This window comes from Anarhichas minor, unplaced genomic scaffold, assembly GCF_050575085.1.
Source record: "Anarhichas minor isolate MPS153535 unplaced genomic scaffold, ASM5057508v1 ptg000027l, whole genome shotgun sequence".
Classification (NCBI taxonomy): Eukaryota; Metazoa; Chordata; class Actinopteri; order Perciformes; family Anarhichadidae; genus Anarhichas; species Anarhichas minor.
In genome coordinates, this window is record NW_027466473.1 from 7829919 (window position 1) to 7847076 (window position 17158).

Genomic DNA, 17158 nt, shown 5'->3' on the forward strand with positions numbered 1-17158 from the left:
CAGGGTAGCCACGCTGAGACCAGGGTCCAGATGAGATTCGGGGCTTTCGGTGAGTATCTCTGGGACACTGCTGTGCGCACCAAATGGACCCGTCTTATGTGTCCCTCATGTAGCTACAGCGCACGGACGGGATAATCGGCTTTTTTTCCTGCGTCTGTAGTGTCCTATAATCTAGTCGTTTCAGAACCCATCTGTCATTGAACATTTTGAATTGTCTGTTACAATTTGTGTTTCTACTTGCTAAATCTACTGGCCCACATATCTGGCTTTTAATAAGCTTCTTAAAACTCAATAATGTGGAATCCTTTCAGCCTAGTTTTCATGGTGTTTATAAAACTCTCTCCACAATTTGTTAATTCAAGAAAACCTGTCTTTCCACAGAGTGATATGAAAGATAAGTGCATCTCCTGAGGCCACAACTTCCACACTGAGCTGACTCACTGACAACTGTAGGCAGGTGAGTAATGCAGTTCTTAGAATATTAAAAATAGGAGACATAGAAACATTAAATATATTCCTGCATGAACACCTTGGGTTGTCTCCACTATGCTCAGCCCTAAACCTCATACAGTGGCTTCATGCAAATCAATGGGCTACATGTTTTATATATTTTTTGCTTAGCTTTCTGTTAATTGATTATGTTCAAGTCATGTTGTCTGCTGACAGTCAGTTTGCTTTTTTTTCGTTTACACATTGTTTCTGCTTCATTTTCTTTCTGTTTGTTATTACATGACTTTTCATTCCCAAGATAGTAGAAATGACATTTATCAGGAGTCTCATTACAAATTGAGACTGCCACCATTTGACGAAAAAAAAAAAAAAACACCATCTCTCACAAAACGAGTGCTGGCATCAAAGTGTGACTCATTATGTACAAGTGTTTACTTGCCAACCTGAGACCTCTGCTTAGCAAACAGGAACACGTTTGAGGATCAAATCATCATCATTTTAATTGGGTCAGGGGCTTTTTTTCGGATTTGGATAATTTGGGAATTTTTTAAGGTTAAATGAGAAACTTAATGAAATGGAAAAGTGGCATCTTGCTGGGCGTTTCAGTGGTATACATCTTGCACTGAGGTGGTTAATCAATAAATGAATGTTGAATATCTGCAGAGAATTGTAGTTCTGTACTGGTGGAGATCCAGCTTGGAATCTAATGTCTTTGGTGAGACTTAAATTATCAATGTAAGGAGGAAAAACTGTGCGCTTGGCAGTTGCGTTGACTAATAAATCCTGGATTCTTCAGGGAAACAAGACAGAGTATCTCTATGTTTCTGGACCTTGTTAGCTTATTGTTAGATTTCAGAGAGGAATGCATAGTGATGATCTGCGTATGGCACCAATAGGACGGAAGAAAAAAAAATGTAGACACCTTTTGTTCCTATTGTGCTGTTTTATTCCTGTATAACGACCAGTTAGGCGAGCTTGCTTTTACCATAGAAACGTCACCCACTCAAAATTTGTGCAGGGTTGTGTGCCAGAGGAAAGCAGTATTATATTGTGTTATAGGAAGGAATCAATGATGAAAGTACACAATCTTGTACTCTTGCCTCTAATGTTATATATATATTGCCAGTATCCAGGACTTTCTGAAATGTATTTGTTAATAATTAATAATTAATAATTAGGAAATATTCTTTGTAAACTAGACTGAGGATCATGTGTTTCTTGTTTCACTGTGTTGCTCCTGATTGTTGCGTGAGTCGCTGTCCATGGTGCTGAATTAGCTGATGTTTCACTCTGATCAGCAGACATGTGTTGAGTTGTAACATAATTCTGTTGTTGCACAAACATCATTTGTTTATCTTTTATTTATAAGGCAACAAACAAACAAAAAGACAACTTAATTACTACATCTGTGCTGTGCTGCTTCACCCTGAAATGTTGCCTTGATGGAAAACGTGCACTCTAGTTATGCAGGTCAGAGTGGATATTGCAGCTACTCTCTGCTGCATGTCAATGAGAGCATGTGCTGTACATAAAGCATTGTCAAATCTCTTCTGCTGTAGGTAGGCAACCTGTTTTTGAGATGGAGATGGTCTTGACATTTTAATTAGGAAGCACCAGATTACATTCCTGGGCTTTTTTTTCCCCTCTCCTTTCCTCTGTTCACATCGATGCACATGTTAATCCTGCATTGAGCATTGATGCAGTACTCCCTGAATTGTTCACTCAGGCTGTTTATGGCCACTCTGCTGCCAAGAAAACCACTGTGAAATTATTTTAAGTTGTCCCCTGACATAGTTTAAATGGCTTGTGCAAAATGCAAAAAAAAAAGGGTGTTTACTAAAATGTTTGCATTAAACAATATATTGCAGAGTAGAGTTGAGAGGCATGCTGCACTTCCATCAGAGATCAGGATTGTTTCTCCTTTGAATAATCTTATAATATCTTTATCGGTAGGTATGGGATGCTGCCTAAGAACAACTGCTCTTTCCTTGTTATGCTGTCAGTGAAGATTATTTTTAGAATCCCCTCTAACTTGACAATACATGGTGGACTGAGTCACTTTTTCCCTCAATACTACAGGTGCAGAGGGTAACATTTCTACCGCTGCTTAGCACCGAATGACCACATTATGTGTGTGGGTGTTGGACACGGTAGTTCAATACCAATGACTCAATGATTAGTAGGTGCCAATATTTCTGGCTTTCCAAACTCGAACCGACGAAACTGTTGGATCCCACGTCATTTGCATGCAAAAGAGTATGACTGTGAGTACTTCTGTGATGTTATATGCTTGTCCAGGTTACAGAAGGAATAGAACCCTGAGTGGTGAACATCTGACGCAGGGAATGTGACGATCTCATCCTACACGCAAATATCTTACTCTTCTGTCTTTCAGACATTTGGATAGACCTTCACATGTGACGTGGATTGAACTCCGGCATCAGAAGACTGCAAGCATCATCACGCTGCGATGTCTCTGCACAAGAGTATCCTGAATTTCACTCCCACTTTCACGCCATGCATGTTTATCTCCTTTCTGCTGGTCCTGCTCCCAGGAGTCACTCATTTCTCCCAGGGCAGCGCCAGCCATGAAGATACTGACAGCACACCAGGCAACTGCTCCAGTACTGATAACTGCTCCGAGGGCGTGGTGCTGCCCATGTGGAACCCCCAAAACCCTGCGGTGGGTGACAAGGTGGCACGCGCCATTGTTTACTTTGCAGCCCTAATATACATGTTCCTGGGCATGTCCATTATCGCAGACCGCTTCATGTCTTCTATCGAAGTAATCACCTCTCAGGAAAAGGAGATCACGATTAAGAAGCCCAACGGTGAGACAACGACAACTACTGTCCGCATCTGGAATGAGACCGTATCCAACCTGACTCTGATGGCGCTGGGCTCATCTGCGCCAGAGATCCTGCTTTCCGTCATTGAAGTGGTCGGTCATAATTTCGAGGCTGGATCTCTGGGTCCCAGCACGATTGTGGGCAGCGCTGCATTCAACATGTTCATTATCATCGCTATCTGTGTCTATGTGGTGCCAGAAAATGAAACTCGCAAGGTAAAGCACCTGCGGGTGTTTTTTGTCACTGCTGCCTGGAGCGTGTTCGCCTACATCTGGCTGTATCTCATTCTCTCTGTGGTCTCCCCCGGAGAGGTGGAGGTTTGGGAGGCCGTCCTCACCTTCCTCTTCTTCCCTCTCTGTGTGCTGCAAGCCTGGATTGCAGACCGGCGCCTGCTTTTCTACAAGTACGTCCACAAGCGGTATCGTGCCGACAAGACCCGTGGCATTATCATTGAGTCCGAGGGAGATGCCATGTTCACTAAAATGGACTTGGAGATGGACGGCCCGGGTGTGAACTCCCACACTGACCCCAAAGAGGCTCTGGATGGAATGCTGGAAGGGGTGGAGGAAGGTGGAGGGATGAGTGCGGAGCAAGTTCAAGAGGATGAGGCCCGACGGGATATGGCTCGCAATCTAAAAGACTTAAAACAAAGGCACCCGGAGAAGGACATGGAGCAGCTGATTGAGATGGCCAACTACCAAGTGCTGGTCCATCAACAGAAGAGCCGGGCCTTCTATCGCATTCAAGCCACGCGTATGATGATCGGAGCCGGGAACATCTTGAAAAAGCACGCCGCCGACCAGGCCAGGAAAGTGGTGAGCTGTCATGAGGCCACTGGGCAAGAGGAAGATCCCAACACCATCTACCTGCAGTTTGAAACCTCTCACTACCAGTGCTTTGAGAACTGCGGCTCACTGAAGCTGTCAGTGACCCGGCATGGAGGAGAAAGTGGCTGCACTGTGAAGGTAATAAGAAGTAATGATTGTAAAAGCTCAGGCTCGATTTACAATCAAATTCAATTGCTTGAGGGATAAGATATATTAATAATTCAGCATTTTATTAAAACTCCATTAAACTTTCTTCTTTGCTTGTGCCACTCAGGTGGACTACCGTACCGAGGATGCGACTGCCAATGCCGGCTCAGACTACGAGTTTGCTGAGGGCACTTTGGTCTTCAAGCCTGGTGAGACAACAAAAGAGTTCACTGTTGGCGTTATTGATGATGATATTTTTGAAGAGGATGAGCACTTCTACGTGCGTCTGAGTAATCCACGTATCGCGCACCGGGCTGAGGTCTCCGTCCTGGAGCCAAGCTCCATCACCTCCAGCAACAGCACGGTGGGCACCTCCCATGTTCCTCCAAAGGCAGCCCTGGGCAGCGCTCCCACCGCCACGGTTACCATCTATGACGACGACCACGCTGGTATTTTTACGTTCGAAAGCAAGTCCATGAGGGTCAGCGAGAGCATCGGCAACATGCAGGTGAAGGTTCACCGAACGTCCGGGGCGAGGGGAAAGGTGGCGGTGCCCTACCACACCGCCGAGGGCACCGCCAAGGCCGGGGAGGACTACGATGAGGTGTCCGGCAAGCTGGAGTTTCAGAACGATGAGACCATGTGAGTGACAACTGTTCCTTTTCTTCTTTGATGTGATGACTTGTTGCTGCTTCTCATCACTTTATCAAACATCACAGCCCCCATGTTGACATGTTAAACAGTCCTGCTAGATTACTGTAAATGATCTATTCTGGTAAAGGATAAAGGGACTATTTTTATGAGTCATAGATATGTTGGCTCTGAGAAGTTTAGATTTTTCAGAGCAAGGACGTGGGAGGATAAGAGGATATAATTGTGAGACAGATAATGAAACAATTGAGATGATGTAAAAGGGAAAAAAAAGGAAATGAAGAAGAAGAAGAAGAAGAAGAAGCATAGAAGCAGCCTTCAATGAATGAATTAACACAGGATTTCTGTGCAGTTCATTCTAATGCAGAGAAATAAAAACTCCACTGCAGAAAACAAAGGAAGTACATGTTAGCGACAGAGCAGAGGAAAGAGTATCAGGCAGGTGAATGCACAACAGAGAGGAGGGGATGAGGGTCTAGCAGCTAATGAAACAAGTGTATGCAAGGAGACCTGTGTGATATTTTCAACAAAAGGATTCGTGGATGCACCAGCAGAGAAGCATATAAAAAGAGCAGGGAGGAAGAGTACAGAGAGAGGTGACGGTGTGATGTTGTTCCAGCTTTTCTCTTCAACGTTGTGTGGAGGGTTTGGCAGCATGACGAGTACACTTGTGTTTGTTTCATGATGTGATGAGCAAAGGAGCTGGCAATTATCCGCAGCAGTGTTTTTTTTTTGTTTTTAGTTAAAAAAGAACTGAACTGTATCAAGCTCATCACATGAAAATGTTTTACAGCACGCCAAAGGACAAAACAAAGGAATGGAATGTGTCAGATGATTCCGTCTGTGTGAGGAGCATTTCAGGGCTCGTGTGTAGGTGTATTGTGTAGGTCGGCTGAGTGGGAGGAAAGGCAGGTGAATACGCTGTGTCAAAGAGAATGCAGATCTCTCTATTTGTATGTTTGGCCTCGCGAAAAAGGTGAGGTGTTATTATATATGTGTCTGTGTGTTTGTCAGTTTGCTTGTGCACATGTATCTGCATGTTTGCTTGCTTTTTGTGCATTTTTCTGTGTCTTTTTAAGAGTGTATGCCTGTGCGCTGAATCCACTTCAAACCCACATCAAACAAAATGTCGCTCCAAAGGGGAACTAAAAAGAGCTTCTTGAGCATCAAAAGCAATTAAAGAGCGTGAAGAGGGGTTAAAGGAGTCCCAAAAGTTCTCCACGCAGCGCAGGCGGCAACAGAAGCTGTGGTTAATGAGACAGTAGTGCATAGCATGAAAATTAGAAGCTGGCAGCCTGTATCTGCATTCAAATGGAGACTGAGCATTAGACAAAATCCTCACCTACAGAGCCAAGTATCTGTTCATCTAACTGTAGCAAGCTGACAGTGACACAAGCATCTGCACACTTCATATTATCTGGAGTCATGCTTCTCTCGACAGCCGCCGTGCAGCAGGAGAGGAAGGACTGTGCAGAGCAGGATCCAGCAGAGCAGGACAGTTTGCTCTGGGAAAATGGATGAAAAGAAAACCCAAAAGCAACGGGGAAATGCCAAAGCTTTTCTCCACTGCCCCTGCGCTCCTCTGAATAACAAACAAGGACTTAAAGGCGAATGCAGGGGCACTCTGATCATAGGTAAAAAGGTCTGGCTCAGAGCTTGAGTCAGAATTGCCCGGTCCAGTCGGGTCAAATCACAGCAGCTTACTTATCTTTTTAGCCAGCTGTATTTTGAATCTAAATACCTAAGAAGGTTAGAGAAAGAAAGGCAGCATACATCTCTATTTGCCACATAAAGATATTCATCAGTGTATTTATCAATTGAGCCAAAGTTCCCCTGTTGAACAGATTTTCAAGGACCTAAGTCTTGTACACTATCACATTTTGTTCCTGCTTAATGCTTCTCAGATCTCCAAGTCGCACTGAATATTTCATGAGGTTGTTTAATTCGGAGCGTTCCGCCAGTCCTGTAAAAAGATGCAGGTGAAACCGCATCACATTTAAAGGATTTGGGCTTTTAGTATCCATGCATGTATTTATGCAGAAAAGCTTGCCAATGCTCCGTGTTACATGTATATCTTCCCATATCTCACTGCTCAGCAGGCTGCCAAAGTTCATCCTTCAAACAAAGCTGGCTTTTCTCACCCAAGTGTTTCCCTGGGCATTCAGGACAAAGAGCTGACACTCGGCAGCAGGCCTCCAGGCAGCTCTGTCTGTGTGTGTGTGTGTGTGTGTGTGTGTGTGTGTGTGTGTGTGTGTGTGTGTGTGTGTGTGTGTGTGTGTGTGTGTGTGTGTGTGTGTGTGTGCGTGCGTGTGTGTGTGTGCGTGTGTGTGTGTGTGCGTGTGTTACAGTGCATCTTGCTTTGTGTGTCTTTCTGTACATATGCCAGTCCCGGTCGATGTTTGAGCATGCAGAGGAGCGAGAGAGGAGGAAGGCTAGTTTTTAAGCTTGTGGCGTGGAGCCAGGAGGAACGGTTTAAAATCCGGCCGTGCAGTTAAATAATAATTTACCATCTAAATTCTGCACTGCAGTAAATAGATTATGATACAGACACAAACCTCTGAGCGAAAATAAACAGGCTGAACCGTTTTACATTCTGTGTTTATGGATTAGAGGAAGATCTGCAAAGATCCTTTGATGCGTGTGTGTAGCTTCCTCTTGTATCTGTTTTCGTTAGCGCCTCAAAATGTGTGGCACTTACACACTAGTTGAGGCTGAGGTGGATAACGGGGGCAGTTATATAAGCTTAGATGAAAGAGATGTGAGGAGATCACTTCTGAAAAGGGAAATCAGTACCCTGATATTCTTTATTTCTCACGCTTAATGTAGTCAGCATCAATATCGTTCTGCACTTCCTGAGAAACACACAAAAGTGGAGCAGCGGCGGCAGGGTATAGGGTCATGTTATCATCTGTAACTGCCACATCAAAGGAGTGCAGAGTTGCGGCGGTGAGCAAGCCAGCGGGTCACGCTCACCAAGGAGAAGCTCGGATAATAACACACACATAGGGAGAGTGAAGCGACGTCATTCTTTGCTGAAGTGGAAATTACTCCACTCTACCTTTGCAAATAGTTGTTTGCTGCTATAATAATATCCTGCATGTCGTGTATGGCTCCTTTAAGATTAGGCTTAATTGAGGGTGTCGCCACTTTGGGCGACAGGTGGGTGCCATACCAGTACGCTTCAGCTCCCAGACGATCCACCTCTTTGCCTATTTGTAGAGTGAGGCTGTGTGTCACTGCCAAGATGGCAACACAGGCTTTTCAGAAACCTGGTGACGTCACAGAGACTACATCCATATTTTATAATGTCTATAAACTGGATATAATCTGGATATACCAAAAAAACAAAACCGATTTGAGGTGGCAGTCTGAACAAGCCCAAAAGTGTTTATAGTTCTGGAAAAAGCTACACTCTAGACGCAGTTAAAAGCGGGCCGTCATAGAGCAGGAGGAGACGCATTAAACATTTTTTAAATATGGGGCCGCACATTTCTGCAGTTCTGAATGACATAGCTGGCAGCTTTAGTCTTGTTGTGTTATATGTTGAAATTGTCCTCGCTCAGTAGTTTAGATATCATTCAGCAGCCCTTCTCAATTATGTTGCCGCACAATATTTGCAAGTTCAAGTTATGATAAGAGTCGTATATCATTATCAATGTCAATAACCTTTTGTTTCTGTATGAATATCCTGTACATAATAACCCAACAACATTTTATAGTGGAGACAATGTAATGCTGCAGATATGAGAAACACATTTCTGCTTTGTGTTCATATTCAGCTACAATGCAGTCTCTCTGGAGCTGGTAGAGTTCCAGTAACTTGCTCAAGGACACTTCAGCAAGGCAGACACATGCTGACATATTGGTTTGAGCCATGATTCTTCAACTGAATGGCAGTGCACCTGTTCAGTCGTAGGCATTTGAAATACTGTCATGCATTTTTGCATTCACTCATTCTCCCTGCTGGCGTCCTTTTTGTCAGGCTCTCAGGAGGCCTATCCCCAACATGCAGAGTGCAGAAAGCAGAGATACTCTCCAAGGGTGAACATGGAGGCATACAATCACTCACACTTATACCTGTGGGCAGTTTGGAGACTCCAGTCCTCATGACTTTCTGTATATGTCTTTTGGCTGTGGGAGGAAACTGGAGCATCCTAACCAAACCGACGCACTATGTGGAGGAGCGGGAAACTCCCAAAACAAGTTCACACAGCTGCCGTCCTTTTTTTTTCAGAGGTGAAAGTCTCAACTGCAAAGCCATATCCCTATAGGGCCTCTGCGGGTTTTCCCTCCGCTCAGGACAATCCAGCGACCTAATGCACAAACAAAACATATCCAGATTTCCACAGTCAATAGACGGCTCGAAAAAAAATCAAAGAAATAAGCACTGAGCCTTCTACATTCGTATGGTATTCATTAAAACAGCCAGTCCGACTTTCCACACATGCAGTACAGATTGTTTGTTTAAGGTGAAACAGACATCAAACAGATACAATAGCAGGGTATGTTACCCAATATGGCTTTTTAGAAACTTAGTATGGATCCGACAGGCGGACCGAGATGATAAACTGTGAAATGTGATTTGCAGTAGGTAATAGATTCTAAATAGAGTCTAGATAGATTCCGACTGTGCCTGTTGTGATGAGAGCGCACATCGACATGCAGAACTGGGATGAGCTTTACCATTTTAACCTGATTCTTACACTGACCATTTCAAACTCCAAGCAAGACTGTCGGACAAGAAGCATCTCAAGCATCCACCAACGATTTCAAAGGATAGAAAGATATTTTTGGAAATACGCTAACTTGCTGAGATACCACGAGACGGAACAATGTCATAGAGTTTACAGTCTTTATGCTAAGCTAACAAACTGCAACTGCAGCTTTATATATTAGAGTAAAGACACAAGACTGGTACGGAACTTTTCATCTGTCAGTAAGAAAGCAAATTTCCCAAAATGTTCCTTTAACTAGTTTATTAGCCTACTTGCTACTAGCTCGCTAGCAAATTTGCTACTAGCTCGCTAGTAGCAAATTTGAACCTACTTCAGAGACATGGGAGCCACACACTTTAACAAAGCTCCACTGGGTTGTATTACTTTAACATGTAATACTTTTTCAGTTAGTTTGGTTTCTTGATTGCCGGTTTTCCATGAGCTATATTCGGCGTGGTAGCGGGTTTAGAGTTCAGGCACATTCAGAATTGATACAGAACTTATCAAAAATCCAAACTGAAAGCAGTCATTTTGTTCACTTTTCGTGTTATTATAAACCCTGCTATTAGACTCTGGTATAGGTTGAGATTTAAATTGCCACCTAATCATCCTAATGCAGTATGTGAACCAACTTCCCTGCTGCTTTTTGACAGCCTTTCATTTCTTGTCTTTTAGCGAGAGGTCTGCGAAGTGTTAATGATTGTTTGATTCCTGCCTGTTATATCTTCATACACTTAAGGACAAACAGGATCTGCCTAAAGTGGTATGTAGACTTATATAAAAACGGCTGCTGTGTGAATACAGTCCATAGCAACTGATCCACACTTTATTTGAAGGCCTTTCCACGAGGCTTTAAAGTAAACTTACTGTGTCCCTGTACATATCGCACTTGAAATAACATCTTGTTCAAAAGATAAACTATTTTTCTTTTCCATTGTAAGGACTTTAGGCTATACTGCGATTCCCTTTGCTCCCACTGGCATGACTTTCCTTGACATCAGACTGCAGATGACGTACCACTCGTGTTTAAAATAAACTTCTTCTCTTCCGCAAGCAAAAGGCTCTACCAGCGTGTTGTCGAATTCTGAGTGTACATGAGTAGACAGAAATAGACAGCCACCCACATATCATTAGGGAGATGGAGGGAGAGGGAGAGAAAGACTCACTGTGACAGTGTGGGAGAATGAAGCGGGCTGAGGCAAACATGTCGGCCACAGTTTGACACCACATCCTCACGTGTTTTCACGTAGCACTCAGATTTAACAGTAAAAAAAGCTGTATTTCTAAATATGTCTTAAGAGTTTGCCTGAACCTGCATGGATTCCTACATCGCTGGTGCTTGATTTCCACTGAGAACAAGATAATAATCCAATTTCCGATGACTTATAGCTTGAAGTGTGTGGGAGGGGTGTGAGCTATCTCGCTATGGTTCTCTTTTGCTCTAATGGAATTAATGGTGTAGAAGGAGTCCGCCCTCTTGTGGGGTGCTGGGAAATATATATATATACATATATACTGTATCTATATTCATGTTTTACAGAGTGTTCTGTACTACAGGATATTTCTTAATTTGTAACAAATCTCCAGCTTCCATCTTCTTGGCTAACATCTATATTTCACAATTCATTGTGTAGGCAGTTTACACAGTTTGTATACGTACAAAAGCACGGCCTTAGCATTAGAAACTACTCTTACTAGATGCGTGGAATATTTTTTATATTTTTCATTTCAGTAACAACTGCAAACTGCGGGTTAACGCATATTAAATGCTGCTGATATTTCCTAAATAATGCTAATTAATTCAATCCCGCATCTCTGTTTGGCTCCATCCTTTCCTTGTTCCTTGACCCCCCTCTGCTTTCAGGAAGATGCTGAATGTGAAGGTCATTGATGACGAGGAGTACGAGAAGAACAAGACTTTCACTATTGTGTTGGAGGAGCCCATCCTGCTGGATGTGGGACAGAGACACGGTGAGCTGAGCACGCAGCTGCATGCTACAGCAGCAGAGGGATTTTCCTCATCATTTTTATGGCTGGACTAAACATTATTTCACGTCCCCTGTCGTTTATATTAAATTTTAATTCTTGGGCTAGAGCAGTTTATATTCATTGATGCAAATTCCTCTTGACTCTGGGGAAACTCTAAGGTGTGATCTCTTTGGTGCATTTCATGGCCACGCTTTATGCTGCAGCACTCAAGGTTTATTTGTTGCTCTGTAAAACAGCTCGGGTTCAAGTAGTTTGATCAAAGTTAGAGCTATAAGGCACAAAGGAGTTATTCATAATGGGTTCATTTTTTTTTAAATGCCTTACACAGTTGCACATTAATCCTATTTTGTAAATGTATTGTAATGGCTGACAACATTGCAAAAGAAAATAGAAACACAATTTATTTCAGATTTGGTAATTTGTCATTTGAATATTGCAAATATCCCCCATCCATGAAGGGCATCTGTTTTAAATTAAAGTTTTTTCCATCAACTTTGTGATATTGATTGTATTACTAGCATGCCCATGCCCACCATAAGATCCTCAAAAAATGAAGTCAACAATGCCACATCATCGAAATAATCAGTTCTTGGATGCATACAAACAAAGAGCATTTTAGGAATGATCACAAACTAAAATGGAATATAGTAAGATGTTTTTTTGTTAAACTACCTGAAATGAATCAGGCAGTACTTGGAAATATAACCGATGTGTTCCATTCACAGCACATGTTTAACACTCATCCTAATGTCACATGTGATCCTGAGTATGCTTAACTCATCCAACCACACCGGGTTTGCTTTACGGTATCTCATATTGTAGCAAATCCCCCATGTGGGAAGTACTGGCTGATAGTTTACACACCTGCTTCTCTGGCGCAGGAGACACCAATGATAACAAGACAGCAGCGGGATTGGAGGACGTGTCAAAGATGGGCTGCCCCTGTCTGGGCGAGCACACTAAGCTGGAAGTGGTAATTGAGGAGTCCTATGAATTCAAGGTAACTTAAAATAAACAGCTTTTTATTTACGTCAGAGCCCTACTCACCTATCACACTGATGTTTGCGTACTTCAATACTTCTCACAAGCTGCTATGGACTGATGAATGCCAATATTTAGTTTGTTCTTACAAGATTTGCCTTCTCTCCTCCGACTGAATATCCATCAAAGCAGTTCTTTGGACACCAGAGAGGCAGTCACCGCCTTCAATTTAAATATTTTGAAGACACTGGGAGCTCATAACTCTCTATTAATTATCCTCTCTTTTCTGTCCATGCTGACCTTGTTCAGTAGTTTGTTCATGTGTTTCATACTGCAACACAGTTAGAGCTGGGGCGTGGTGCCAACATAAAACATTGATATTTCTGACTCTTACAGCAATATCTGTTATGTCATAATATTTGGGGTATGACTGTTAGGTATTCGTATGTCATCTAACTTGGCAGGGGTGATACATAATTGATGAAGTGCATGTAACTAATGGCTCTGGCAGTAAAGTCAGTCACTCATCATTTCATCCAGCTTGAATAGTCAAATAAATTGAGAAAAAAGTAACATTTTAAACGTAATGCAGCATTCAAAGGGCTTCTCCGTCAATTTTGTATTGCACTGCCATAAAGTTAGAGGTATCCTGACTTAGAAACTCAAACAAGAATTACCGCATCATGGCTGTATGTCAAGTTGCAGTTAACATCCATATCTGTCCAAAATGTCATCACTTCATCATTTTATCCTATTAGACATTTGGGCAAAATTGTCATAATTAGCATACGATGTCTTGAGTTATGGCCTCTGAATGACATTTGCTCAGCAAATTCTAATCAGTTCATCCTTTTTGAAGAATTTGAAGAAATTTCCTCTCGGCGTTCCTGAGATATTGAGTTCACGACAATTGTACATACGTCCGGACAAATGGACAGATGCACGGAGAACCCAAAAACATATAAGGCCTTCCACCCCGGCCGTCCCCTGGGATGACACCACCATGACATTTTTAGGGTGATTTTCTCAGACTTTAAAAAGCTCCTCTCAGAGCCATTTTCCAACAGTTTTTGAGTTGTCATCTTGAAAAAGTAAACTGATCTTCATGCATAAAATTGGTGGTGTTCCCCTTTAAGACCAGATTCAAGCTGTAACATGATATTGCACTTATACTTAGAGGCTCCAGTTTCATGTGTTGATACTAACGGCTCTACTTTCTGCACTGGTGTAAAGCAGCTTTATGCTGGCGATGTACCTTTTCCCTGCATCTCTTTTGGTGACTCACTGTGCACCAGAGTGGGAAGAGTGACTTGGTTAATTGCACCTTAATTTACCACATCAGCGTCCCTAGTCTCATATGACAGTTAAGATTAAGATTATATTGATACTGCTTGACTGGAAAGAGATGGCTACTAACAACCTGTCCTTTTGCTTTCTTTGTCCTCGTGGCCGTCTACAGAGCACAGTAGACAAGCTGATTAAGAAGACGAACCTGGCTCTGGTGGTGGGAAGCAGCAGCTGGAGGGAGCAGTTTGTTAGTGCTGTCACTGTCAGTGCAGGTGAGTCGCAGCTTTGTGAAATGTCTCCTCTGTTCATCCCTGTGAGACCGGACCTGTGGAAGATTGAGTCTGCAGGCTGGATCCGGCCCACCAGCTGCTTCTTAAAGGCCTCACTGTGGTGATGTCTCTTTCAGATACTTGTTTAATAAATTCCCAAAGGCTCCAGTTTGGCGGAATTTAAAGAAAGGCCTAATTTACTGGATAATGAATGAAAGAGATTACAAAAACAGAGCCTGTTTTAATATATTTTAGCAATTAGGTACTTATTTGCTACTCCATTTTAACCCAGACATTTTATTAAAAATGCATGATGTGGAGAATTCCTTGTGTGGCTCAACATAAAAACTAAACTTGTCCAAGCTCTGCCTGGACAATTAATGGCTCTGAAGTATTTATGTATTATGAATGTGGTATGGTGAACCCTTTTTATTTTGCCCTTTCAAAAGCCATTCACTTTGTGAACCTTTTAGGTCTGCACTAGCGCACACAGCATTTAGGCTAAAAGCGTACAGTCGACACCAGATCAGTGTCATTCTGTTAATACGCTCCTTTCTCTCGGTTGCATTCTTTCTCTCTGTGGTTGAGGTCACTCATATTTTCATAACATAGGCATATATAGGCAGGAAGCATACTCTCTCTCTATATATATATATGCTTGTATATAAGCATGCTTCCTGCCTATATGTATGTCTCAATCACTCGTAGTCGTAGCTATATTTACAGATTTAATGTAATGATTTGAAAGGGTTAGCTCCCACACATTCGTCAAATGTCTTACATGTGGTGGGGGTGTTATCTAAGCTTGATTGTATTAACTGGACCTATTTACTGTTTTATGATTCAATATTAATTCATGAACTGAGATGTGATGTCACAGCTAGATGAGATGATACACACCATGATTCAGTTCTCTACACTGCAGGATACGGTCTTCAGATAGTCTGTCAAAAGAGAAGGCAGACGCAGCAGGTCTTGGTACGTATTTTGCAGGCCTTCACGCATCTATTCTTTCTCAGGTGACGATGACGAGGAAGAGAGCGGGGAGGAACGTTTGCCCTCCTGCTTTGATTACATTATGCACTTCCTGACAGTTTTCTGGAAAGTCCTCTTCGCTTTTGTCCCACCCACTGAGTACTGGAATGGCTGGGCCTGTTTCATCGTGTCCATTTCCCTCATCGGCGCTCTGACGGCTGTGACCGGGGACTTGGCCTGTCATTTCGGCTGCACCGTGGGTCTCAAAGATTCAGTCACCGCTGTGGTGTTCGTGGCCCTAGGCACCTCTGTTCCAGGTGGGCGTCTGTGGTTTCCAACAGCTCTAACGGTAGACTTGTCCTGGGTTTCCTCTTGGGGTTTGTGCGGGCAGTAGAAGCAGCTGCCTGGGAAAACTTGTGTAACCTCTAACTCCGCCTGTGCTGTCAGAGTAATTCTCTCCTGAGCCCCTGTCTTGAACATTAACAAGTTGTAAACAAAGATAAAGCCTGTTTCACTTGTTAGTCTCTCTGTGCTGCCTAATTGTATCCCCATTGCACTAAACACTGCCACAGCGAGGCACAAATAAGAATATGAAAATTAGTCGTTGACAGCTCAGTTAGCCCCACACACTCCTTCAAGTTTGCAGGTTAGTTATCCAATCTCTCTCTCTCTACCACACTATCGCATACCAATTTTCTACCACAAAGATAAAGTTTTATGCTCCATATCTCTTGGCTTATTTTAAATTAACTGACTCACTTTGTGCCCCATGAGTTATTTCATTTCATAATACCTGTAATATTTGTCCAAAGTTCCTGGTAGTTGAGGGTTTAAGGGAGGGTCCTTGTCAGAGTCTGTGCACACCACTAATCTCCACTCTCCACCAGGAGGCTGATTTGAAAACAAATTACTGTTTTCTATTTCTTTCTTCATGCTTAAGTCATATCTCTCTTTCTTTCACAGACACATTTGCAAGTAAAGTGGCTGCCATCCAGGACCAATACGCTGACGCCTCCATCGGCAACGTGACGGGCAGCAATGCAGTGAATGTGTTCCTGGGCATCGGGGTGGCGTGGACCATCGCTGCCGTTTACTGGAAGAGCAAAGGAGAGGTGTTCAAGGTGGACCCAGGCTCCCTGGCCTTTTCCGTCACCGTCTTCACCTCCATGGCGCTGGTGTGTGTCATGGTGCTGCTCTACCGCCGGCGTCCCAGCGTGGCAGGCGGAGAGCTTGGGGGCCCACGGACACCCAAGCTCCTCACCTTCTTCATGTTCCTCTCCCTCTGGTTCATCTATATCCTGTTGTCCTCCCTGGAGGCTTACTGCCATCTGCCTAGCTTCTGAGGGAGACACACAGACACGGCTCCTCTCCTTGTTTTTACAGTCTATTGAACGTGTTTTTTCTCTGTTTTTGTCTATTTCCACAAAGGTTTATAACTATGTGTATCATTAGTTATTATTGATACCGCGCAATATTTGATTGACTTTGAATCTTTGGACTTTGGAACTTTGCTGCCACCCACTATGCTGTGAAGTATAGCTTTAGCCACTGAAAATAAACCCTTTCTTGACTTTTCTTCCTTTTTTTGAACTGCTATGTTCCACTGAACATTTATCTAACCACTGCTATCGGCATAAATCGCATCAAACCTTCTATCACTTGGGTTTTTAAGTGTTAAGAAAGCACAAGAATAGAGCAGTATATTTCTAAGGGTGTTATTAAATGGAAAGTTAAAAGTGCATGGGATGACGTTATATTGACATTTACATAAAATGAAAGCCATTACTGAGGCTGACGTGATATATTTGTGTGTTGATATTTATTACTCTATCTATTCATTAATTATTCATTGTATATCATGTAAACGATGAACATTGTGCGTGGGAGTTTTGTGAAAGAGTAGGTTTGTTTACTTTTGCACGTGATCTTATTAAGAGTTTCTTGGTAATCTATTTTAAAGTACTGTATGTAATATTTTGATATGGCTGTTGATGTGTTGATGTGTTCCTGTACATGTG

General features: G+C 42.8%; 1 protein-coding gene across 15 annotated transcripts; it reads left to right on the forward strand.

Annotated features, from left to right (window-relative positions):
• The first annotated feature begins 2920 nt into the window (after window positions 1-2920).
• Window positions 2921-16483, forward strand: slc8a4a (solute carrier family 8 member 4a). Of its 15 annotated transcripts, none has more exons than XM_076101937.1 (8): window positions 3071-4264; window positions 4401-4915; window positions 11504-11619; window positions 12513-12628; window positions 14069-14168; window positions 15135-15137; window positions 15185-15457; window positions 16104-16483. In XM_076101937.1, exons 1-8 carry the CDS (start codon window positions 3110-3112, stop codon window positions 16481-16483), a joined length of 2658 nt encoding a protein of 885 aa, XP_075958052.1. In that variant the 5' UTR covers window positions 3071-3109. The 15 variants fall into 15 exon arrangements, with proteins under 15 accessions (XP_075958040.1, XP_075958052.1, XP_075958051.1 ...); XM_076101936.1 differs by lacking the exon at window positions 15135-15137 and adding an exon at window positions 11865-11889 and having other exon boundaries at window positions 11504-11614; window positions 12530-12628; XM_076101938.1 differs by having other exon boundaries at window positions 11504-11610; window positions 12510-12628.
• Window positions 16484-17158: the final 675 nt, after the last annotated feature.

What these genes read in the sequence shown, in the direction of transcription:
- slc8a4a (XM_076101925.1), top strand. Translation starts at nt 2,921, where the DNA reads ATGTCTCTGCACAAGAGTATCCTGAATTTCACTCCCACTTTCACGCCA. An exon ending in GGATGTGGGACAGAGACACG is followed by an intron (nt 11,611 to 12,509) that starts GTGAGCTGAGCA and finishes TCTCTGGCGCAG; the next exon opens with GAGACACCAATGATAACAAG. An exon ending in AGGAGTCCTATGAATTCAAG is followed by an intron (nt 12,629 to 14,068) that starts GTAACTTAAAAT and finishes GGCCGTCTACAG; the next exon opens with AGCACAGTAGACAAGCTGAT.